The 23,651-nt window shown below is 42.7% G+C and overlaps 1 protein-coding gene across 3 annotated transcripts in view; it reads right to left on the minus strand.

Annotated features, from left to right (window-relative positions):
* The window catches only part of TRIM67 (tripartite motif containing 67), a 34,518-nt gene extending 16,811 nt beyond the window's left edge, over positions 1 to 17,707 (minus strand). The window contains exons 1-6 of one of the 3 annotated variants that reach the window (XM_054393427.1): positions 17,585 to 17,707; positions 16,799 to 17,509; positions 10,887 to 10,982; positions 6,811 to 6,933; positions 5,459 to 5,569; positions 3,183 to 3,342 (exon numbers count right to left, since the gene is read on the minus strand). In XM_054393427.1, coding sequence (XP_054249402.1) covers positions 3,183 to 3,342; positions 5,459 to 5,569; positions 6,811 to 6,933; positions 10,887 to 10,982; positions 16,799 to 17,509; positions 17,585 to 17,707 — 1,324 coding nt within the window. Of the gene's footprint in view, positions 1 to 3,182; positions 3,343 to 5,458; positions 5,570 to 6,810; positions 6,934 to 10,886; positions 10,983 to 16,798 lie in introns of all 3 variants that reach the window. The other 2 variants (XM_054393419.1, XM_054393412.1) reach the window with 2 other exon arrangements.
* Between the last annotated feature and the right edge of the window lie 5,944 nt (positions 17,708 to 23,651).

A 23,651-nucleotide genomic window follows, 5' to 3' on the forward strand; every position in this document is an offset into this window, starting at 1 on the left:
GGAGAAGGGGCATGTGAGTAGTCAGAGGTGCAACAGAAAAGTAGAGAATAGCTATATTTTTTCCTAGTTTGTACCTAGTTTACAACAAACCAAAACTACATGACAGTTTCAGCTGTTTGAACAAAACAAACCTGGAACACATATTTGTCTGTGCCACTATCTTGAACTAAGGAAATGTTACATACACATTGAGCCAGTCATCAAAGAGGACAGGAATTTTGTGCTGATGCACAGTAGACAGTAGACAGAAGAAAACATGGATGGAGGAAAGAGATTTTGGAAAGATCAAAATTCCAGCAATTACTAGAGCTATGCATGTGTCTCAGCAGGTCAGTTAGCCTCAGGAGTGTAAGACTCTTTCCAAAGGGCTATTGGTGAGATATTTTGGTCAACATGACTGCTTAAGCATTACTTCTGTACCTATCACATTCCTGCATATTTAATTTGTTCCCAAATAGATTTTTCATTCTGTAGAAAGGAAAAAGCATGCCCTGATCTTTATTTATTGAGATGAACTTTAGATATGGGCTTATAAAGAGTCCACCAGTAAAGTATATGAACAACTCATCAAAGTAAATATAATGTGATTCATTCTCATTTTCGTTCTTCTTTGTCTAACAGAGTGAATCAGTGTTTGCTTACAAGCATGCTTTCACTGTAAATGACCCATGCAAGCTCACTGAGGTTGAATGAGGCCATAGTTAGGGGAAAAAAAAAAAAAAAAGAAATTCAGTCATGGACTAAGCAGCAATAATAATAATACAGACCTTGCACTGCAAAGCTTTTGGAATAAAACAACTTGCAGTTGGAAAAGCCATGCCGGTCCTATTCTTGTAGATTTCCCCAAGCTCCCTTTACAGGTCATCTCTGATGTCTTTAATGCATCTACTCTTGTCATGATAACTCAGTAACACTTGCCTCAGCACCAACATTTGGCAAAGACTGAAGACTTGCCAGTGCGCTAGGGTAGGTAGGATTGGAGAAAGAGAAGCAGATGTGAAGAGATACACAGATTTTCCTTTGCAAAGTAGAGGCTCAGAAAGATACAGCTCCTGATGGTGATAGATAGCAAAGCATTGCCCTGGAACACCAGCTTCTCACAGCCAGCTGATGTTCCCAGTAAGTCTAGGTGGTAGCTGCTGACATGCTGAGTTGCTTATTCGGTGGTATCTGTATTTCTAGACCCAAGGCCACTATGCATGAGAAGATAATGCGGAGCTGATCAGGGTCATAGAAGTAAAATTTCAGAAGAAATAAAAGCCAAAGTGTCAGACTGAACAGTTAAAATCCAAATAGATTCAATGTCATAAAATGAAATAAATAAATCTATCTCCATGTACTAAACAATCCTCAATACCCATGAATGTTAGCTTCAGACTAGTTGGTAGCTTGGACAAAGAAATCCGTGACGGGGAAGTAACGAAATTCCTTAAACACTTTCAGGATTGGTGGCCAGGATAACGCCATTTCCACCATTCTTTGCATGGTGTGTACATACTTATATCAGTTGTGTTGACCAACCTGATGGGACATACAAAAGGTAGTCAGGGCCAAAACAGCCCAAGGAAAAGCCCTTTCTGAGGGCAAATTGTTAAGGTCCTTCTGGGAAGCAAAGCACAAGGGTTTTTTTAAGCTTTGCACAAGTTTGGGCAGAAGCAGCCCTGTCGTCTTCACTGCTCCTCAGACTGTGTCTAGATCAGTATCAGAGCTTCACTCCAATTGTATGATAAATGAGTGCAGCAGACAGCACTATCTTTCATAAAGCTCCAGTGAATCTGCCTCAATTAAAGTCTCCTAAGTCTTCAAACTTAAAGCCAGATGAATAGTCAAAAGCCAAATACCTAAGCTGCTCTTACCTCAAGTGACCTGTGGTTAATTAGCAATCTAAGTGGATAGTTTAACTAATTTTTTTTATATGCTTGGGAAGAACAGTAGTGGAAGATTAGTATTAAAGATATTTAACAATAAATATGGCCATCATTAAATATAAACTGATTTAAAAAGACAAGTGCAGACAGTATTTGGAGAAGTTTTATGACTGATACTCATTCTCGCCTGATTCTGCTTTCCTGGCTGACAGTGTTTGTAAGGAGTAGTTGACACGTCCTTTTCGAGTAACTTTAACACAGCTCGTTTATGCCAAGATGAAAAACATTCTTGGTGAGCTGACTTTGGTCTTTAACTCTTTATCCATTGTTTCTCCACATATTTATCTGGCAAAACATCCACCCCAATTATTTCGCCTTGGGTCTCTTAGGTTCACAATTAGGGCCAGAGAGAACAGATAAACTGAACAGAAATCTTTATGCTTGCTTGGAGTCAAAATAAAAGCACATCTGACATCATGATTTGATTACCCTTAACTCATTCACTGACTTCTGGCAGCCTCTGCTGTGTCACCCACATGTATAATTAAGGCTTGAATCACCACTGAAGGAAGCTAATGGCATCATTCCCAGGGACCACAATGGCCTTCAAAGCTAGCCAATCTATGGATCTATCTAATTCTGATGCAGTTCACATCCTGCTCCATATAAACCAAGCACATGATGCCAACAATTTTTTGTTTTGCTACTGTTCATCAGCTTCTGCTTTGAAATACTTTTTAAAAATTCCTTTCCTTTTAGTGTGTCCTTTGGAATCATTAAGATAATTTGAGTAAGATCAGGAACTACTTTCCTCTTCCCTGTCTCATGAGGTTTTTTTAAGCTGGACACTGTTTGCAGCACAGTCTAAATATAAATCAGAGTTTGAGTTTTTTCCCCTATTCAATCACGTATGTGTGTGAATATTTATTTACTACTTTAACTGTTCCTGAAAAGATAGGGGCAATTGGTATTTTGAATTCACCATATTAAATCTAGCAATACTGTAAAATGACATAAAGTTTTAAGCAGCAGTCTTTTTAATCTTCAAAGCTGGCAGATAGCCCTACTCTGAAGAATTCACCTTTTCAAATCTTTAATTGCACCTGGTATCTGTCTGAGCTTGTTCAGGTCACTGCATGTGAGCTAAGTACACCTTTCTAGTAAACACCCAATAATCTGAATTTTCTTGAAAACCTTTTAAAACTATCCAGCATTTTCAAGTCATTCCTCTTTTCTCCTTCCGTGTCCCTGTTCCTCCCAGCACTGTTTCATCACATGCACAAAAAAACAGGAAAAAAAAAAATAAGAGCTCACCCCTACATTTCATCTGAATAAAATCCAGCTGGTGAATTGACTGCAGTAAAGGTTCGCTATCCAGAGTCAAGTCAAACTCAGCAGATACTTTTGGCTCCAAGGCTCCTTTGACCCACTGTTCCTGAGATACCTGAACACGCTTGATTAAAGCATCCGAAATCTGAAAGAGAGCATCAGGCTTATAATGAAATGGCAGATACATGCATCAAAAGTGCCAGGGAGCCTGGGAGATACAGCACAAACAAAAGAGGAATATGACAGCACAACAACTGAGATGGGATCTGGTGGGTTTTGAGTGAGGTCCATTTATGTCACACCCTTTCATCTTGTCTTTTCAAAACAAATCACACCTCAGGATAGAAAGTAAAAATCACATTTATAAAGCCTGTTAAGATTATGTTATGTATCATGTCCTGGATGCCACAGATACTTCTGCACTCTCTTCTCTGATCTGCACAGTCTACTGTCGTTCTCCTGTTTAGAAAGCAGTTGCACAAAGAAAGGCTTAAATGTTAGACAGTCTTTCCATTCAGTGGATGAAAGGTGAAAGGAATAAAAAAATCAAATGGAAAGGTAGGTGTATATTTCTCACAGTGAGAGTGCTAAGCTGTCAGGTAGATTTTCAAAGAATATGATGGATTTTCTATCATTGCATCAAAACTGAATTTAATTTTTAAATCTTTACTCTCACTCAGCTCACAGGCAATTAGGCCAAAAGTTTAACTAAGATGATAACAACAGACTCTTCTGGAAATAAACTCCTGGCTTTGCGGAAATCAATGAACTTGGCTGTCCTTGAGTTCAGTGAAGCTGCCATTTGGCTGGGTGAGGTTCTTCCTACTGAGCTTCTTGTAACTCACAGGGAACAGAATTTTCTTCTGGACAGGCCAGAGGCAGTTTTTCTTTATAGCAGTAGTTAGGATCCCTTTCCTTGTTACTGTTACTGGCAGACACTTCTGCCTGAGCCCTTGCATCAACAGCTCCTAATCAATCTGCGCTGCAAGCTTCTCACAGCCTTCCTACAACACTGGAGTCGTTCACTGGGATGCTAGATCCCCTGGCTGTATTTCATTATCCTGACTGCTGGAGTAGTTGCTCTAAGTAACACAGTACTTCAGTGTTTCTTGGTTGCCTTGAAAGCCTCATGAGATAAACCAGGAAAGGGTAAAAACAGAAGTATTTTTTTATAAAAGGTGACTGAAAAGAATAAAGCAACAAAGGTTACAGGAAAAGTAAACCAAAATGAAAATAGAACATGTAGGTAAGACCTAAAGCTTTCATTTGTCCTGCAGTATCCAACTGACAGCCTGCTAAGATCTCTGTAGTCTTAAAATTAATAAACACCACACATCCCCTACTCTTGCTTGAAACCAGACATGACAGCAACAATCAATCTGGAGTGCTAATAGGTTTAAGTTGGCTAGTTCTCATCCTGGTTTTCAGGGATGCTGTAACAGCCCCCTGACATTCACGCATTCATGTGTGCACAGCTGACAACCACGTGCTGCTTGATGTGCCTTTCCCCTTAGGCAATTAACAAGGCTAATAGGGCAAGATAAAATAATTAATAAAAGCAATAGAATTAATGGGGCAAAATAATTAACTGGATTAAAAACCTGTTATGTTCTATCTCATCAATAGACACTTTCTCTGCTTGCATGCAAGAAACAATATCCTGTCAGTCAATTATTGGCTAGGACGTATTTTTCAAAGAGGGACTCTCTGGATCCTCCAGCTTCAAGCAAGGTCTTGGAGCCCTTTGAGGTGCAACAATCCCAGTGAAGCAAAGCTGCGTGCAAGCCCTTAAGGCTGGATTTCCCAATAGGGAAAATGTTGAAAGGACTCTTTCACATGGGAAAGGGTAATACAAAGGGGAGAAGCAAAAGGGGGAGAAGTACTACTCTGCTGAGTCATAGATCTGTCAAACCTCATCAGGGAGCTCTGTGCTGTTTCTCGGGTGAAAACAAAATAATCTTCTTCAGGAAGTTATCATTAACTGCATAGGATCTTTCTTCTGGCCCAGAAGGAAGGGCTGGCAAGAGGAAAGACATCAGTGGTCAGGGAGGTGACACCTCGGTCAGAGTGCAGCTGTCAAAGCCATCCATTTGCTAGGATGTTCATGCAGTCATCAGGCTGAGCTTTTAGACAGTACTAACTGGGATTCAGGTGATCCTACCTTGGATGTGGAAGTGGCTAATTAATAAAGCTGTGCATTTTTAGATTTAACTTTAACATATTTAGGGTATTTTTCCCCAGAAAATCAGAAAGAAAAATACCTGTAAAAACCCAGAGGGATCATTTTCTTTGATAACTTCTAGGCAGTACTCCATAAGCCCTGTTGACTGGCGTAGCTTCAGTGTGCAGTGATTTATCTGGTCCCAAACAACCTGGAAAACAAGCATCAGTACAGTTCTGATGACTGGCTCAGCTTATGGTGAATTGTAGAAGATTATTTCAGAAGAGACAGCAAATGGAAAATTGTGTTAAAGGTATGCTTAATTTAGTTGCCATATGGCCATTGCCATATCTCCATCAGCTACACTCATTTGCTCTGTACTGTAAATACCGATAATTAGCTTGGCAAAATGCTGTGCACAGGGAATCTCAATTTTCAGAGCAGATTAATTGCTCAAAGATCAGGCTTGCTCTGGGCACAGAATATGTTTCTGCACTTGTATTCACATTTACAATCATACTTCCACTAAAATCTCAGCTTTTGAAAAATCCTTCACTTAAAAGGCAAATATTATAGTGGATAACTGCAGGAGTGGTTTCTTAAAGACTATACTCTCACTGTTCTCTTCACAATTCACCACTGATCCTGCTCTTCTTAGGAACACATTACTGGGATTAAGAAATAAAAGAGCTGCATCTCATTTTTACAGATTTTAGACTTGATTCTGCTGCTACATGGCTGTAGCCATGTTCAATAGCACAACTCCTGAGGTACAACAGCCTAACAGGAACGAACTGCAGGATCAGCTGTGCTGTTAGCAGTATGTCCTAAGTGTCTGTTCTTGTTAAGCATGGATGGTGTAAAATTATGATCTCTGGTAGATTTTATTCATTGTTAGTGATATTAGATATTTCAGTTTTTCCTTCTGTCTAAGACACCACACTGTTACTGGCATTCAAAGTCACATGTGCAGTTCAACATTTCAAGAAAGGTGTCTATTTAGACGTTTTTGGGTGTCTCTTGACTGCTACTTGTTTCAAGCATTTATAGCTTTCTTCTTCCCACCTATCTTTACTGTGTTTCTTTAATATCTTTTGAGTGGTACATGGATTTCTGGAGGTGCCTCGCTTGAATTTTTAAGGTTTGAAGAGACAACAAAACCCCAGCATTTTACACAGGCAGAAGGTCCCCAAATCACTCAGAGGTTTCCCTGATAAGTACCTCACAAAATATCCCCAAATAATCAGATAAATGAAGACTGATGGCCTGATTCAACAAACTGATGAAGTATATGCTTAAGTCTATAAGAATAGTTCCACCAAACTGCCGAACTGGAACCTGCTGAGGGCCTTTAGGATTTGGTCTCTAGGAATCACCATGGTGTAAAGGGATGGGGACTTGACAAAATACACAGTAACACTGCTGTGCTGAGCTGATGAGAGTTGTGCTCACCTTCAGCTTGTGCTCACGTTCTTTGGTCACCTTTGTGAGCAGTTTTGCCTTCTGTCGTGTTAATGCATCAACCAAGGCATCACACTGAGCAACAAGACAGGCTTCATAATCCAACCCGTTCTCCTAGAAGAAGGTGAGAGTCATGCTCAGCTAAGAAAACATATTTTACACTTAAGTTATTGCTCATTCTTATCTGATTTTTCTACTCAGAAAAGATTTCATTTCAAGTGCTTGGCATTTCTGTTTCCTTTCTGATTTCATGGAATCACACAGAATCACAGAGTGGCAGGGGTTGGAAGGAACTTCTGAAGATCATCTAGTCCAACTCCACTGATTTCATGATAACTCTACCATTAATAGCTGCATGCTATAATATGAAACAGTAAGATGCTATATCATAAAGGTTTATTTTGAAGGTCTTTTCCAACCTGTGTGATTCTGTGTGTGTGATTTGAAACCCAGATTTACTGGCACTTTCCAGACAAAAGATGTAGTACAACATAATGTAAAAGCTAAACCTAACATACACAGTGCATCCATATACATACAGAAGAGGATTCTGCATTCTGTTTTAATTATCCCATTGTAGCAACTTTGAAATCACTGGCTGTACACCATGGCAATTAGAACCGAATTATGAACCAGCATTTGGTCTACACGCTTTTTGCAAGGAAATTAGTTAGGTATAAAGCCCTAAGATATGTGTATTGCTCCAAATATTTTGTTTAGAATTGCTAGCACTTGGCAGTGGAGGCATGTATTTGATTAGATTAAGAAAAAGAAAATAAAAGGGGGGGGGGGGAAGGTGCTTTTTCATTCACATTGTGACAAAACTCTCAGCTACACAGAGGCCAGCATCTGTGGTATACAATACTGAGCCTCAAGTAGGGCCTGGGTATCCCCTGTCCTATCAATGGAAAACAAAGCATGCTACCACAGAAACCCATACAGCTGTAGAAATCTGAGTAGATGGCACTATAAGGTCCTGAGCTGCCCCTCCTCTTGGAGATGGCTTTCTCTGGTCATGAAACTGGTGCTCTAGTACCTCATCAAATGGAGGATCTTCTTTGTTTCCTTTGCTCATGAGACCAGAAGAAGGAAAAAGCTTTCAAGTTCCTCTTTCAGGAGATGTTCAGTTGTCCTACCAGCTGTCCTCCCAAATACCCATCCCCCAAACAAACAAAAAAAAGGCATTAAATGTTGAGACTTTAAACACATGCTGAAGAAGCATCATCTCTTGTAGTCACTGTACATGCCAAACTCTTTACTAGCTCCAAGCTCCTCTGCTTATGTTCTTTCTTTTCTTTTCTGTTCATTTGCATTGTCTTCATTCTTTTGAGAGCAAAATTTTCAGCACTGTATTCCCTTCCTTCACTGCAATCCATGCATCCCATTCTCCAGTTGAGGGATGCAGGCCACTCTTCCTTGATACACACCCACCAGTCCTATACCTGCCAGCAAGATGGGTGTGGGGAGATACCAGACAGCTCAGTTACTGTTCACAGGTTTGCCTTAGACTTTTCCTGTTTGTGTCTCTCCCTCCTCGGCTTATATCACACCCAACTCCCCCTTAAGTCCATTTCCATCCAGCTACTCTTGAAGTGCTGGTTTGTGTACAGAGCCTGAATCAGATGCTGTAGTACATCGTTTCTCTCCTTGGTTTATGTTCACACATCAAACAGGGTGTTTGGCGATATGCCTCTTTCAAGTGAGAAAGAATGAAATTGTTCCAGCAGATGGGAAAATGTGAAAATCAGATAATGACAGTGACAAGGAGAAGCAAGAAAACAACAGTGGTGATGAGGAGGAGGCAGTTTCTGAAAAGAGGTGGCCAAGAGATTTCAAAGTGACCTCAGAAAAGAGAAGGGAATGAAAAAGAGGGAAACAAAAGATCTGCAAAGCAGGGAAAAGAAAAGTGTATTATGAGTTTGCAAACTGCCCCAAGCAAGATAAAATCACAGCTCCTGGTAGTTCTGAAAAAAAGAGGAGATAAAGCATGGAGATGGTTGTCTGGTCTGCCATGCATTAAAACAGCATGGTAAAACATACATCTTGCTCAGTCCTCCGAGTTAGCATACATTTTAAAGAAACTTTTGCTGTGGGGTAAATGCCTGTGTCTGTGTGTGGCAACCATCATAGACTTCAATTGGAAGTAACCTGCTCTGAGATACTGCATGGTTCTGGGCATAAATCAGACACAAAGACTACAACTATTCCTCCCAACTAACAGTCCAGGAATTATTCTTTTTATTCGAATGCCAAAAGGCACAGATCAGCTCATGGCATGTCTAAACTCTTTACTCTCAAATAACGTAGCTGTACCAAACCTGCCAACCAAGAGTATTCCTTAGTATGTGCTATCATCAAATGTTGCTTGAGCACCACGTGGAAAGAGTTCAACTGTTGTGGGAGAAAATCATGCCAGGGAGCTCATTTAGGATTGAAGTGTGCAGGTGACTGTCTCAAAGCTGTGATTTAGCCTTGTTTTATTTAGGCATAAATATGCAGCCAATTAATTTTGCTGGCTTGGTTTGCTAAAATCCAGTGGTCTCACTCAGACTCATGATGGACCCTGGCTCAAAATGTGTCAGACTCAGCTCTGTGTCCAGAAATGACTAAATGTTAGAGAATGACTGCTGTGTACAATTTCCTCTTCTGAGTTCTCCTCTAGCATTTTAGGTACTGAGCAGCACAAATTAAATGGCTTGATTTTTTCATCTGATTGTAGCAGCTCCCTTATGCAGAACAATTTGGTAGGGATTCTGTTGAGCACGTTAAAGAATTTTATAGCAGAGTCATAAATAGTTGATACAGGCTACCCTTAGGTTTTAGGAGGGAAAAATACACTTATAATGGAGCTAGGTGACTCAAAAAAAAAGGTTGGTGATAGACTGCTCTTTTGGATGAGTGATCCCATCCTATAATTGCTGTTCACACCTATATGGAGAACTGCTCTCTAGAGATGCCTGTCCTTCTCCTTGGACAATGAAAGAAGGATAAATGACTATGTTAGATTGGCTTTTTTGTTTGGTTGGTTGGGTTTTTTTACCCAGTTTCTCAGCTTTGGTTTGTTTTCCTCCCCATGTGACCACAGAGGACTGTGAGGGTCGGTAGCTATGCAGCCCTGCAACATCTGGCTATGAATTCATCATCTGGAGTATTAAGTGGAATATTTTAATTATTAAATTCTAAACTAAATACAGATTTTTGAACTTTTTTCTTTCTGTTACTAACAAGCACAGGAGTTGCTTATTGATGGAAGATAAGCAAGCAGCAGAGTGGGCATATCATAGAGGAGATGATGTATATGCCACAGAAAACTTACAGCTGCAGAGCACTACTGCTGCATATAATAAGTGTCCCTTCCTTGGCACTGTACAGCTCAGACTACAGTGGCACATTGCCAGCCACACACTGCAGGGTGAAAAGGACCTTGAGGATCCTCTGACCTCCAGCACTGAGAAGTCCTAATTTGGTTGAAATTGGAACTTGTTTTCTTTTAGGTTTGTGTCCTCAATTACTGCACTCACCATGCGCTCTATTCTAACTATTAATGCTGGGTAATTATAGGCATGAAAACATCTTCTGCTTCAATAAATGTCCACATTGATTTAGTAGCATTTGTTTCTTCTTCTTCTTTTTTTGGCTTCCTACAAATAAACAGGCTGACTGGATCTTGTCCAGAAATAAGTACATTTTTAGAAAATGTAAAATGAAAAACAAGTAGTGGATTTTTAATGTGTTATAATGAGAACTTAGCCTAAATGTCCAATTCAAGGAACTGCAGTCAGGAAGGAACTCAGAAGCATGACCAATGAATTCAATCAAATACTAATCAACACAGCTCAGGTGTCCAGCTTTGAGTATCAACTTCTTGCAATAAACATCAGTCTAGAAGCTAAGAGAGGCTTGCAGGCATTAGTTGATGAATAATTTTGCCTTGTAAATCCATTCAAGAAAGGTTACATTATTCCAGGAATGATGAGAAGAACACAGGAGACAAAGTAATCAAATAAATTATTCACTCACTTCTATTGATTACTGTATTATCAAAACAGAAAACATTCTACACTTACCTGAATCTGCTGCAATAAATTTTTCAATTGAACCAGAAATTCCTTAGCTTCCTTTGCTTTATCTGAAACACCATTTAAAGCCTGAGACAGCTGTGCCTGTGGGAAAAAAAAAAAAAAGAGGGAAAAATCAGGAAAAATTAGAGATAAAACGTAAATATGTTTCTTACTAATCCCTGGTTGTGGTGCGTTAAAATGCTTACCGGCTGACACATGTATTCTTACATGCAGAAAGTGTTTGTGCTAGAAAGGAATGGTTAAGATTTTAATTATAATAAGATTTAATAAAGGTGAAATATGCATGTGGGAGCAGTCAAGTATTATGTCTGCACATTCCACTTTATTGCAGTGACTTGCTAAGTCAAAATCCTTTTTTGTAAGACAACTACCCACATATATAAGGAAGAGAATAGTCTTACACTTACGTGATAGCATCTGTCATGCTGAAAAAAAACCCAAGTGCTTTCCAAAATAGCTCTTTTCTTAATTAAAGCCTGAATTCTTTACAAATGTGGTAGGTCCTACCAAACCTGAGATACACTAGGACTTCCAAGACAAATCTGCATTTTCAGATTTTATAGTAATGTCACTTTGTGGCTCCATTTCCCATGCTCCAATCCAACAAAAGAGTGAATCTTTCTGCAACAGCTGGAAAAAATTCTTCCTCTAACTTTTGACTGGTGAGACATATGGAGTATGTCTTCTGTAAGCACACCCTGAAACTTCTCCTTTCCTCACCTCTCACCTGAAATCTCTAAGCCAAACCACAGGCTTCTTGATGACCTTTAAGATGGGAAGGAAATGGCAGTTCTGAAGGAAATGGCAGCCCCAGAACCACCACGACCAGAGCAACCCTGGTGCAGCTTCTCTGGAAGCCTGCCTCTGATTACAGAAACTGTGGGGATTGAAGAAGAAAAAGTGTTAATCACTTTTGAGCCTGAAACAGTGTGGGGATAAAGAAACAGACACCCTCCTTAAGATGATGCCTTAGGAAGTACTAGGATAGAGAGCTGACAGGTAATGGACACCTGGTGTTGACTTCACTGGTGTAAGAAGTTTTAAAATGCTCAGCCAATGACCGTTTAGATAAGTTTTGTTTTGCTAGAATGAAAAAGTACTGCTAGAATCATGCTTGCTTTGTGCTGTGACAGAAAGAGTATATAAACCCTGTGTTCTCACAGTAAAGTGGATCCTGCCCTTTTCGCTGAGCTATCCACAGTGTCCAGCCTCTCCTTCATAGACACCGCAAGGGTCTGTGCCTCAATATACCACAAGAAACTACTGCTCTGCCTGTCAGTGCGTGCAGACACAATGTACATGTGTGAGCAGACAGGTCCCATTGTGAGTGTTCTGCAGGTCAGACGTTCTCTTCGTGGGCCTTCTCCTGAGACAGATTTGAGAACCACCAGATCGCCAAGGCTCAGTTAATTAACCTCACCAAATGGATACAAAAACTGACATCAGAAATGGAAGATGAAGCATCTTTGCTAATGTCAGGCTTTCTGAAAGTTACCATCTCACTTCCTTAGGAGTATGAAATAGAGCCTTATACATAGGAAGGCACAAACGCCTCTAAGATGAGACCTAATTGAAACTCACCAATTCACCACTCATTCTCGGCTTCCCTCTTGCTCCTGGAGAATTACTCCATCCCTGGATTGGACACAGCTCATGCTGCCAAAGTTTTGAGCTTACCCTTCTGCCTGAATGTCTCCTACTCATCCACCCCTTGCACTTGCTCGTTCATGCAAGACAGCAAAAACCAGACCCTGGCAGGTCTTCACAGCCCAGCTCCAAGGCAAGGCAGCCTTATGCAGGCAGAGGCACTACCTCTCTCCTCACACTTCTGTGGAGAGTGAGTACAAACCCTGACTGGGAGCTGAGACTGAATTATAGAGAAAGAAGCCATCCTACGTTTTCTTTTCCTGATATTCACACAACCTTTTTCCTTTTAGCCCAGTTGTAGGTATTACATTAGTGCTAAACTTTACTACAACTCATTTGTAACAAATGTAACAAAGTGGAACCAGCACCTGCCAGAGCAACCAGGAAAGAAGCGAGAAGGCAAAAGCATGGCATGTTCTGTATGGACTGGCCTGAACGAATTGTCCCAGGAGGAGAAGGGCTCCTTTCTTTCAAGTCAAAACCAATGGTTGATCACAGCAAAAGTGAAACTTCTACTTTTCCAGCATTGGCCCTAGCTCTGGTATCATCTCAAAGTGCACTTCACCAGATAAGAAGAGCCAAAAGCTTTAAGTGGGCATCACAGCAGCCATAGGAAAACTGAATTACTGCCGACCACTTGCAGCCAGCATATGTACCAGTGGCAATTAGCACTGTCACTCCTGGCTCCCAGCACGCACCTACTACAAAGAGCTGCAATAGAAACTCAACAACTCATTGTTCAAAGGGCTTGTAAGAGAACTGCCATGTTCATTAAAGCCTGCGGTTGCATTAACACAACTGCAGCTTGAAGCCAAGAAGACTAGATCGGCATTTGTGAAACCCACTTAGGGATAATAGCCTTGTTTTTCCAAGTATTTGTAAAACATACCTTACAAAGCAGTGGAATTTAGTCATGCAGTTCCCTTTAAAATCAAATGGAGCTGCATGACTAAGCACTCAGTAAGCCAACCAAGGCATAACAAATGCCCTGTACACTCAGAGCCATCTTTTGTGCTGCAAAAATGTTTAATGGAAGCCAAATGTTTAATGGAAGCCAAAATTTTAATGGAAGCCAAAGTGAAATGTTACAAGCACCACTGACTGTGACTAGTAACTCCTGACAAAGAGTATTCTGCCTGGTATTATTTTACTTTAATACCTGATCTTGCAACTAACAACATGGATGCTGGAGATGGACACCAAGTTTCTGCTTCAAACAGAGGAACAGAGAGATAACAAGGGTGTGTAATCAAACTCAAATGAGCATGGAAAGCAGATGCTTCCTTTGATTTTAGAAAAGGAACCAGATAATGCCCATGTTTTTTCAACCTGACAGTTCATGCTCATTTAACTTGCTTTCTCTCCATCTCTCTTTAGCAGCAGATTGACTATTGATTAGATAAGCTTGCCCTGGCACTGAATTCTGAAACACCCCACATGTTTTTGGGAACACAGTTCTCTAAAACAGCACATAAAAGCAGGTATTTGGACTCCCACACTTACCTTCAAATCCTTGCCTGCCTGCCCTTCACAGACCTATCCACCTGTGCCTTTTTTCAGCATTTTGGTATATACATATACCAGGCTATGTATGTCTATAAATATCTGAGGGGTGGGTATCAGTATGAAGGTGCTAGTCTATTTTCAGTGCTGTCCAGTGATAGGACAAGGAACAGTGGGTACAAGCTAGAAGACAGGAGGTTGCACCCCACTCTTTACAGTGAGAGTGATGCAGCACTGGAACAGACTGTCCGGAGAGGTTGTGGAGTCTCCTTCTCTTGAGACTTTCAAAACCTGCCTGGACATGTTCCATTGCAGCCTGCCCTAGGTGATCCTGCTTTGGCAGGGGGGTTAGACTTGATCTCTTCAGGTCCCTTCCAACCCTGAACATTCAGTGATTCTGTGAAATGGCCCTGGCAGCCCTTCTTAGGTGAAGAATATCAGTCTTAGAAGGAGATAAACAGGTGATTCTGCCCAGGTAGCTGGTAGAGTCACCATCCCTGGAGGTGTTCAAGAGGGATTGGACGTGGCACTTGGTGCCATGGTTTAGATAGTCATGAGGTCTTGGGTGACAGGTTGGACTTTGATGATCCTTGAGGTCTTTTCCAACCTTGTTGATTCTGTGATTCTGTGATTATCAGTTGATGGTGAAAAACTGTCAGTCTGCCAAATATGCCAGGCTAAGAATGCTTACAGATACACCTGTCCAGCTGCCTCTACCCACTACACCTGGGGCATCTGGAGAGAACACATAAACCTTGAATTATGTTTGGCATGCCACTCAATGTAAGTAATTTATGGTTTGGTCAAAGTAACTACAGGTAATAAACTTGTAGAAATTGCTGTATCTGAGAACTATCTTTAAGCAGAAGGATCTAACTCTGAAACAATTTATCCTGAATTAATGTGAGCTGATGACTTAGGCTGCCTGCCTATAGGGTTCCATCGTTATTTTCTGCCAAGCACATTGTTCCAGGAAAAATAATATTCATAAGAACACAGTTTTAGAGTCCCAAAATCAGTTAACTTTGAATACTTTTTTCCTTTCACTAGATTCTTTACATTGGTTCTGTAAATCAAAACAAAAATCACATTCTGTGATACCTGAGTTTGATAAAAAATACAATAAAAATACAAACCACCAGGGTATTGTTCACTCTTTTGACAATATTTGACAGTGGGAAAGAAAAAAAAATTAACTGCGAACTTTCATTATATCAGATTTTATCACATTGTTTAAAAGCCATCAAATAGTTTTAACTCACAGTAGACCATAATACAGCACACTCTCCAAAACATCAGCCACACTTGAACAGTGAACTCAGTCTCTGCTCACTGAAATAAATCTTCTCAAAAGTGGATTCTGCCACTGGCATCTGCCCTTTCTGGGCCAAGAGGACTCCTCTGCACAAATACCCATGATGCTAGCTAGGGATGGGTGGCTGAGCCCTTGGTAGAGCATTCAAACTGTAACACATACTGAAGATGGACAAACAACAAGGGCAAATCACCCCAAGGGGTATCTTTTTGAATCTTAATATCAAAAGCCAGTTTTTCACTTTGCCAAACGTCTTAGCCTAGCTTCTGCTCAGTCACTCCGTGGCTGACGGATGATGAGACAAGTCTTGATTTTGTCCTTTCCTGAAGTGTATGAAAGGGTCTGTTTGTGCTTCCTTCACTGGTAACTGCAGCAGAGAGAGGAGAGAAGTGAATCCTGAGGAGAGTAGAGCTGGCTGAGTGCTCTTTGCCAGAAGTGGGGAAGTAAGTCCTATCACCCTAATACAACGGGAAGTTCAAAAAGGACTGCTCTCAGCACTCAAGGGTTGAAGTTCTTTTTCTGTGTTCTTATGTACTAACTAATCATTTTTCCAGGGTCCACAATTCTTAGCAAAAAAGAGCTGACTTTATACACTCTTCCAAATTCTAAGGTCATGTCATGCTCTTTACTCAAGTTTTTGCAAAGTTTTGTTTCTAACAAGGAAAGTGTGGTCATGTAATCCAGCAACTCTATCAGATCCTGGCAAATGCACCGTGCAGCAAAAGTGGCTGACTCTGATGCCTCTCATAGAGCTCCAGGGAAGGCTAAGGAGCATCACTTAAAGGAAATGATACTGTGACATTTTCTGAATTAGAAAAAGCTTTACTTCTCTCCAGACCCTTTCCATCCTACAATGAAGGTCCCTCCAGCCATTTCTCTTGGCCTCTTTGGGAACCAAGTGGCAGGAGAGACCTCTTTGAAGCTTAGGAGATTTCACCCTAAACATTCAGGTGGCCCTGAGCCACTCTTCCTCATTGACAGGTGGTGGAAAATGGTTGGGGCAGCTTGCATTGAGCCCCAGGTGAAAGGGAGGTGGTAAAAGGAAGTAATAACCATCCTATCTCCTCGCGGGCAGCTCCTGCCACCCACAAGAGGATGGGATGGCCAAAGACCCTATGGAAGGCACACAAGTTAGTGAGATAGACTCACTAACCCCAGATGTGTGCCTGAGGTCTGATTGAGCCTAAGATTTGCTGGCTAAGGTGAGGCAAATATGGGAGGGAGTCTAACCCTGAGCAGAGGCTGTGCGGTGGCTAGACAGTCAGGATGGACCAGAGAGCTAAAAGCACTGTGCCACGGGGAAAAAAGTCAGGGAGGATGACGGGCATGAGTAGCCTCAGGTTCCACAAACTCCAGCCACAGGTCATTGGGGTGAAAAAGCCCCAGCACCAAGAGCTGCCGCAGCTCCTCCTCGCCGGCCGACGGGACTCACCTTGTGCTGCTTCCACATGGCGCCCAGGGCCTTCACCTCGTGCTTGGCATGCTTGCCTTCCTCCAGGCACTGGTAGCAGACGGGACTGCGGCAGCTCACGCAGTACATGCTGTAGTTCTCCAGGTCGTGCTCGGCGCACGTCGGCAGCTTGCGGCCACCGCCCGCCCCTTTCCCTCCGCCGCCGCCGTCGCCGTCGCCGCCGGGGGAGCCTGGGTGTGCGGGCGGCGGCGCCAGGCGGTGCTTGGCGAAGGGCCCGCGGGCCGGGTGGCAGCGGAGTTGACAGGCAGCGCAGTACAGCACCTCGCACTGTTCGCACAGCACCGCGGCCGGCTCGGGCGGGCTGCGGTCGCAGAGCTGGCATTTGGCCGTGGCAGCGGCGCGGCCCTGCTGGTAGCGCTGTACGATGGCCTCCAGCAGCCGGTTGCGCTGGAAACCCCGGAGGCCACGCTGGTCCAGGGAGGCGCTCCGGTGGCACTGCGGGCAGGTGAGGGAGGAGCTGGCGGGGCCAGCTCCCCGCGGAGCCGCCGCTGATCCTGGTGGTGCCGGCACTAGTGGCAGCACCCGTACGCCGTTGGGGGACTTGAGGCTAGGGGTGTAGGAGCCGTAGCCACTGTCAGTCTCGCTGTATAGGCTCAGCTTGTCCGCGTGGTCCGCGCCGCCGCCCGCCGCGCACTCCGCGTCCAGGCAGGCGGCGGAGCCCGCGGCCGCTCCCGGCCCCGGCGCAGCGGCGGCGGTGGCAGGCGGCGCAGAACTCCGCGGGTGAAGCAAGGGCGGTAGGTGCTGCTCGCTTTCCGGGGTCTGCACGGCGATGGTGCGGGCGCAGGGCAGGCAGACATTGTGCGAGCAGGGCAGGATGATGGGCTCCCGGAACAGCGAGCCGCACACCGGGCACTTCAGTTCCTCTTCCATGGCCGCAGCGCGGCTTTGTGTGCGGGGCGCGGTGGGCTCAGGCCGGAGGCGCGGGGTCGCCGCCGGTTCCCCCCATCCCCCTCGGCGTCCTTCGCCGCCTACCTCTCCTCTGGGCGCCGGGGCGAGGCCAGGAGGGCTCCGGCCCCGGCTGTCGCGCCGCCGTGTTCAGCACCCGCCAGGGGCAGACAGCTCCGCGCCGCGGGGCAGAGGCCGGAGGAGCCGTTCAGCGACCGAAGGCTGCACGGGGCGCGTGAAAGGCTCCCTCACGCCCGTGTCTCGGACAGTGAGTGTGATGGGGCTTGTTTTAAGGTTGGTGGCATAGAGTAATAATGTATGGGGAAGGGAGGCGGGGGAGGAGGGAGGGCAGGAGTAGGAAGGGGCGGGAGGAGCCCTTTCCAGCAAATAAGTGGTCGCTCTCTCTGCGGCTGGGGACGGCGAAAACAGTTTTTAAAGGATCTCTCTTTATATGTTTCAGTAAAACCGTTATCTGTGTAGGGGATTGAACGCAGGCGGCATTTCCTTAGCCCTAGTAGCTGTTTCTCCCTTCCCCGAGCAATGGAGAAAGAAGGAAGCTTCCCAACAAAGTAAGAGTGTGCCACTTCGTCATACTGCTCTCACCATGCTGAGGCACAACCCAGATGCAGAAAATACCAGGCATTGTAGGAGAGAAGAATGGAAAAGGGGTTAAAAAGGAAGCGCGAACGCGGATTACAAACGCCGTGGCTGAGAGGGAGGGAAGAGCGCAGGGAGCAGGGAGCCTGCAGCGCCCGAGCTCGGGGCTGTGCAACACCGACAAAAATCTGCTGTGAAGATAAATCAGGGATGACAGCTGAGAGTTTGTGGACTGAAAATAACCATCCTTAGAAAGAAGAAACCAGCAGTGGGAAATCCCCCATCTGTTTTATTTACCCTACAAATGCTTAGCGTAGATGTAACAGTGGTTTGATTTCATAGTGAAGAGATTGTACATGAGTGATTTCACTGCCTTTTAAAAATTCGTCTGTGTTTCAAGAAGGGTACTACTGTATTAACTTCAGTTCTGTAAGCAGATCCTGGGTTTTGATTGTTTTAAAATGTGAGCTGCTTGTTTCAAGCAGCTATTTTAAAGATGTGACTGGTGTCAAATGAAAAAAAAATAAAGCAGAGAGCATATTAAATGTATCATAATGTTTCTTAGGATATGGTGAGCAATTTATGACACTAGGTAGGAAACCATTATCAAATTTCAGATTTTATTTTTGTTAGATTATTGAAACTTAATGCATAGAAAAGGAGGAATGGGGACAGAGAGCAGACATATATTAAAGATTCCTTTTTTTCAGTCTTTGCTATTTTCCTTCTTGTGTCCTGCATAGCCATTCTCATGTGAAGATGCGGGGACAGAAAGTCCCGAGGGTTTAAAGCTTTAGAGTTCCCCAGTTCGAGGTGAAAAGGGGTAGTTTTGTCTTCTGGCACATGAAAGAAGCAGCCCTGACCCACATAAACCTGCCTGTCTTCTGGCTAGGTATCTTTTTCTTTCATGTGATTGAAAGTTCATAGACTGTGTGTTTGGGCTACCTCCATACAGAAACAGTGCAAGGAATCTCCTCAAACACTACTGATTTCACAGCTACCTTATGCTACTATACCACAAGGAAAAAGTTGTGGGTGAAATGCTGTTATCTTCATAGTCTCTATTCTCTGTTCTACCATCTGGCAGCAGCAGAAGTGGTTGTATGCTAAAGATTTTGCAGATCTATGGGTGAACCCAAGGCACAAATTTCAAGTCTATGTTGGAAGCCATAATCCTAAAGGCAATTAAGAAGGCATTGGTAGTTGTTTTCCTGGGCTTGTGCATGTGTAAGATGACAGTGATCATAACGTGTAGAATGATAGCATTGTATCTGAGACATCTAAGCAAACCTGGACATACCAGAGAAGTGGTGGAAATTAAAGGGTTTGAACACCAAACCCAGACAGATCCCCTTTACAGCTGATTTTTAGCTGAGGCTTACAACTTCCACAGTTCTAATACAATGAAATTTCTGTTTATATTTTGACCATTACTCTAGAGTTTATGTAAAATCCTAGGGTTGTTTGCACTTGACTGCAGAGAGAAATGGCAAGAAATAAACCATCTCTGAAGTACAACCATTCTTTTCCAAACTGAATCTTACTTTTCCTCTGCACAACCAGGTCTGGTCTTGGAGGATATTTCCATAAAGATTACATTTGAGATAGAGATGAAAAAGTGATCTGATCTTCTCTGTACTGTGGTGTGATTTGTATTTCATACAACATCTTTTTCCACATATTTGGAAAGTTTGTCTGAAGCATTTATTCCCAGGAGAGCTATGGTTTTGAGAGAGGGAAGATCTGAATATTCCAGTACACCATTTACCTATCCTGCTGATCCCAGAACAGCTCTTGTTTCCAGGAAATTGTAAAGTTTGAATGCAGAAACCTTCATCCCATGGCACCAAAGACTTCTCATGAAACTGCCACCTACTGTAATGATACTCAGTGCTCTGGCAGGTTGATGTTGCAGAGCATAGATTTTCCTCCTTATGGCAAGTATTTATCTATGTAACTGTAAGTGCACTACCAATGATGGAAATGAGCAGTCAAAGCACTGCTGTCATGCTTGCTGCTCTGGAAGTTGGAAGAGAAAATGCCACTGAACTTGAGAAGACTGGCTTTGGACACCCTTTCTCTTGCTGAGGAAGAGATTATACCAAATCAATCCCACTAATTTTAATAAAGCTATTCATAAAGCACAAGTCTGAGCCTGATAGAATTGGGCTTTTACTATGTTTTGTAATCAAACCATGTTTATAATGGAGATGATCCCTGTAGTTTTTTGTCTTTTTATATTCAAATGAGTCTTTAATCTGTTAGAGCTATAATGGTGTATGGATAACCTAGAAACCCTATTCTGGCAGTCCTAGCTTTGATCTTTGTTTTAATACTTCTGTATCACTAGTAGCATCCCCTTAAACTCTTTACCATCTGTAAGAGCTCATAAGTATCTTTTATATACCCCATGACAGATAAAAAGCTAATGAAGTTTATAAGTTAAAAAAAAAAAAAGATAAGTGACGTCACAGTGTAACCCCTCAGTAAGGAGAAAAATTGGATTCATTTTTTTGTTTCTCTTGTTTTATTGCTTATGGTTTCTCCTTCTGATTGTTGCTCTTTTCTTGTACATTTTCGTGTTTGATATTGTCCTGACATGCTGACCCCCTTTCCAGTTAGTTTTCAGTCTCTCTTTTCTCATTTTTTTCCTTCAATAGCTGCTCACCAAGATCACTGCACTTTTTTTTCCAGTTTTCTTCTTTTACTACTGCTGTTTCCCCAAAGGGAACTTTTTGATTGCAGTATTCCTGCACTGCTTCTGCTAACAGGCATCACTCTAAGCATACGTCCTCTTGTTTGAAGGGCAACAGAGGAAAGAAGGGGATATTATCTCCACGGGCGCAAAAAGGAGGACAGAGAAAGAGTTCACAAGAGCAGAGAAGATAAAATGCACTTGGGATAACACCAGCAGCTTGTGTGGCAGCGTGAGGTGAAGAGTCTCGCTGCCTCATAAACACATAGTGCTTAATTATCAGTGGAAGATGCCCTCAGGAACCACTGTGCTGCTGCTGCTGCTGCTGCTGCTGGTGGTCATCTCTGAATTGTAGGCTGGAGTCCTTATCAATGGGAGTGTGTTTTGATGCAAGTACACATATTGGCATTGCTCTTATGCATAACAAACAGGACACCACACTGTAATCTCTCCTCTTTGAATGTTTTTCATCGTGTTCTTTACCCAGAATTTTCTTTCCAACATTTCCAGCTCTGGGTGATGATGGTGTTGCATGCTCTGTTTGAGGGGTGATGTAGCAAAGGGGCATGGGAAGGTAGGCTTCCAGCATGGCTTAGAGGAAAATGCTTTGGTCCTTGGGGCAGGGCAACTTTAGAAGTGGTAGGTATGTGCTTGCTTCTTGCCCTTTCCTTGGTTTTGTAGATTTGCATTATGTAGATTATGTAAGTGTAACAATTTTTAAATCAGTTTAGTTCTAGAGGGGGGTTTTGAGTGTGCATCCAAGTAGCTATTATGTTATTTATGGGTTTTAAATGTTTGCAGATTGATCCGTTCATGAAAGGAATGGAGGCAGAGCTTGGCAGGAGCCCAGAAGAGTGCCACAGAAGTATGGCTGCTGATAAAAAGCTTATCAGTGGGCTAGCAGAAGACTGTGTCTGTAACAGAAATGCAGCTACATATTGAATTTTCTCTGTCAGAGGAGTAAATCTGCCATAAAAAATATAACTCACAACAGAATATAATTCTGTACAAAGGAATTTTATTCAGACTGTCTGCTGAGTATATGCTTGTTACGATGGTTAAATGGCAAAAAATGATGGTTGATCCTAAACACCGCTTGACAAATACACTTCTACATCTACTTCAGCGATCTATGAATGCAATTTGGTACAGAGGAAAATACTGCTTTAAATGTACATGCCAATAAAAACAAGACAAATTTCAGTAAGAGCTCGTTTTCAACACTTCTTAACAAATTTGTGTTGAAAAGAAAGCACAAAGAAAGCAGAACAGGAACTAACCTACAATCAAGACTCTTGAAAAATAAGATCTTATGTTTCTGTGATATGGTGAATGTACATTGGCCTGTAAGTCTCTGGAATTACTCCAGGGACATCTTGGCTTTTCTGCCATGTGAGGAGCCCTCTCTTTGTTGCTGTTCCTGCAGTGGATTGAGATCCTTCGTGTTGTTGCCATAGTTCAACCTCCGAAGCACCCTCCGAAGGCTGCTTGCTCTTTTGAGAGGTGAGATCACTGGACCCTGAGCAGCTGTGTGTAGAGAGCAGGAAATTGTGTCCTGCTTTGGACTGGTTTCACAGCACTATTTGCAATGGGACCATGGTCAGCACCTTCACAGTACAATTATTATAGAGAGCTCTTGTTGCATTTTCTGCCCTTGTTTTTAAAGTAAGTGTGTAAAGTTCTCACAGAGCTGATTTGGTTTCAGTGTATTATGTCAGAGATTAGATTATGGCTCCTCATGTTGTCCTTATGCCCACTTGAGGAGAAGGCCATAGGAAGCTGTTCTGAGTGTGGACTTTCAGTCTGTTTCAACCCTCAGTGCCCATGATGCCATGGTTCCCTGATCTCCCCAGCTGGTCACTTCAGTCGTGCCTATAAGGAAAAGAATTTAAGGGAAGATCTTATTGCTCTCTACTACCTGAAAGGATGTTGTAGTGAGGCTGATGTTGGTCTCTTTTCCCAAGTAAGTACTGATAGGATGAGAGGAAATGGGTTTAAGTTGTTCCAGGGGAGGTTTAGGTTGGACATTAGGAAAAATTTCTTTCCTGAGAGAGTGGTGAGGTATTGGAACAGGCTGCCCAGCAAGGTGCTGGACTCGCTATCCCTGTAGGTGTTCAAGAAGCATGTGGATGCAGCACTTCAAGATATAGTTTAGTGGTCATGGTAGTTGGGCTGTGGTTGGAATCGATGACCTTAAAGGTCTTTTCCAACTTTAATGATTCCATAATTCTAAGTTCAACTGGCTTTTTAAGAAACTAGCCAAGGATTATATAAAATCCGAACTTGCCCCAAACCACTTTTTTTGGTAGAAATGCTGGAAGGTGGTAGGAAAATATAATGGCATCCTAAGCACCAGGAGATGGGAAGAAGACAAAAGAGGGACTAATACCTCCAATGAAATAAAAGTAAGAGTAAGTTATCACAACATTGAAGTGCAAGTGTTTCCTAAGGGCACAGGTTGGGCTGAAAGGAAATAGACATTTGGAAAAGAAGCGAGACTAAATTAGGTATTTGTATGTCAAATTGTTAAGTGGAGGTAAATTGCCACCATGTGGCAATCTCTATACATGTAAAGAAAATTCTTTCGTAAAAGGGGTGGTGACATTTTTGTCACTAAAAGGGCATGCAGTATTCTCT

The sequence above is a fragment of the Indicator indicator genome, chromosome 2, assembly GCF_027791375.1.
Source record: "Indicator indicator isolate 239-I01 chromosome 2, UM_Iind_1.1, whole genome shotgun sequence".
In the NCBI taxonomy this organism is placed as follows: Eukaryota; Metazoa; Chordata; class Aves; order Piciformes; family Indicatoridae; genus Indicator; species Indicator indicator.